At 30.6% G+C, this 1,943-nt stretch overlaps 1 protein-coding gene across 1 annotated transcript; it reads right to left on the reverse strand.

The window, feature by feature from the left end:
• Nucleotides 1-291: 291 nt before the first annotated feature.
• LOC136998272 (uncharacterized) lies at nucleotides 292-1,608 on the reverse strand. Its single transcript, XM_067350835.1, has 2 exons — nucleotides 524-1,608; nucleotides 292-363 (listed from the first exon to the last, which is right to left on the reverse strand). The coding sequence occupies exons 1-2, from the start codon at nucleotides 1,566-1,568 to the stop codon at nucleotides 344-346; spliced, it is 1,065 nt and encodes a 354-aa protein (XP_067206936.1). The 5' UTR covers nucleotides 1,569-1,608; the 3' UTR covers nucleotides 292-343.
• Nucleotides 1,609-1,943: the final 335 nt, after the last annotated feature.

Genomic DNA, 1,943 nt, shown 5'->3' on the forward strand with positions numbered 1-1,943 from the left:
AAGTTATAAAAAAAGTTATAAAAAAAGTTATAAAATTGTTTTATTTTATGAAACTATAAGCATAGTTTATAAATTTAAGACGGATTACATATAAGCAAAATATATCAAATATATTGCACATATTAAATATAGTTTATAAATTCCAAAAATGAAACTTAGTCTTTCTTATAAAACGTAAATTTATAAACGAATTTATAATTTCATAAACATAAAACGAATTATTGCATGTCAGAGATACATTAGTTTCTGTGCATATTATAAATTGTTTCCATTACCAAAGTCAAGATTGCCTTTTGTCGTGGTGCCTGGTTGTCGTGCTACATTGTCAAGATTGCCGTTAGCATCATTCACCTTTGAATATACCTATAAAATTTATAAATATTCGTTTGTGAAACAAGTTGTCTGGCTATTGTTTGCGTTTGTTCTACTAAAATATAAACGCGATTCGACAAAATGAAATTTAATTATATGCACGTATATAATTGAATTAACAATAATTTCAATAAAACTTTCTGTCACTTACCTTTTTTTTTACTCTTTTTCTCCTGTTGGCTTTTTGACGGTCCAGCTATTTCATGCGCTTTTTCCGTGCTTGGTGGTTCTTTCATATGTGTGTTTTCAGTATGATGGTTTAAATTCTTTAAGTCAACATCAATGTCTATTAATTCGGAACAAAAATCACATTCTACTTGAGTAATATTACTCTTTTTACAGTATTTCCACCCCCAACTAACGGTATGGTGAAAATTTGGTGTTCCTGGATGTCTAGTTTCTAGATGATAATATAAGGCATATATAACAGTGCTTATAGACGTGTAACTTGCACACAGACAACATTCTGAATATTCTTCGTTACGATACTTGAAATACATCCGCGGGAATTGATTTCCGTTTTGTTTTTCGTATGCAAAAACTTTTCCATGATGGTCCTCTACATGCTTACAAAACTTTGTCAAATTAATGTCGATATAACATCCTTGAAATTGGCATTCTGGAAATTTGCACTTTACTGAAAAATTCTTATCATCACATGTGTAATTTTTCCATAGATCTTGCACATCTGTGATCTTATTTGGCACATAGATTGAGCCCGTGTCAATTTTTTTCAATTCGCCTGCTTCGTTATGTTTTGATATATGATATCTTGTGTTACCCATAATATAACAAGTCAAACGTTTATTGCAATTGTTCAGTGTGCACTTCAAATCAAAAACATCAGTTTGTGTGTAGTATTCTTCTTTAGTCTTGTTCGTTACATAATCTACCACTTCTTGTGTTGGATGTAACATCATGTGACGGGAATAATCTTCTTGCTGAACAGTCGCACCACAAATTAAACATTTTCCCTCCTCGTTGTAATATGTATCCGGTGAATTTTTTTTATTTTCCTCTACTCTGGAAGCGAAATGAATCTTATGGTACCTTCTTAAATGTTTTGCAAAATTACTAAGATTGGCGTAAGCTAAATTTGTTTTGCACGTCTTGCACTTCGCTTTAAATCTCTCTTCGGGAATCTGTTCCAAATAATCCCACACATTGTCTTTAGTTAAGATAATTTCTTCAGACATTGTGTCTGTTTCAACTGACTAAACGCAGATAACTGAATACGAGTCTTACACACAGGAGCTTTTATACCGAAAAGTGTCCGAGAGGAGAAAATAAAAAAAGAAATATGATATAGTTTTCTTTTAAATGTAAATATTGATACGTCGGTCAAATCTAACCAATAGATATCGAGAGACGCGGTGACATCTCACGGCCACTTTGCATAAAAGTGGCAATGTGTATGAGACATGTTACAACTGATTCTTTAAACAAATAATTTTTAAATAAATATTATATATTTAATTAATTGTATCTTTAATAATTATTATATCAAAGAAATACTTGTTATGCCGAATATATTGATATTGTGAAAAATTAAACTGATACACTAAAAGAAA

The sequence above is a fragment of the Linepithema humile genome, chromosome 2 (assembly GCF_040581485.1).
Source record: "Linepithema humile isolate Giens D197 chromosome 2, Lhum_UNIL_v1.0, whole genome shotgun sequence".
In the NCBI taxonomy this organism is placed as follows: Eukaryota; Metazoa; Arthropoda; class Insecta; order Hymenoptera; family Formicidae; genus Linepithema; species Linepithema humile.

What these genes read in the sequence shown, in the direction of transcription:
- LOC136998272 (XM_067350835.1), bottom strand. Translation starts at nt 1,568, where the DNA reads ATGTCTGAAGAAATTATCTTAACTAAAGACAATGTGTGGGATTATTTG. An exon ending in GAAAAAGAGTAAAAAAAAAG is followed by an intron (nt 364 to 523) that starts GTAAGTGACAGA and finishes TAAATTTTATAG; the next exon opens with GTATATTCAAAGGTGAATGA.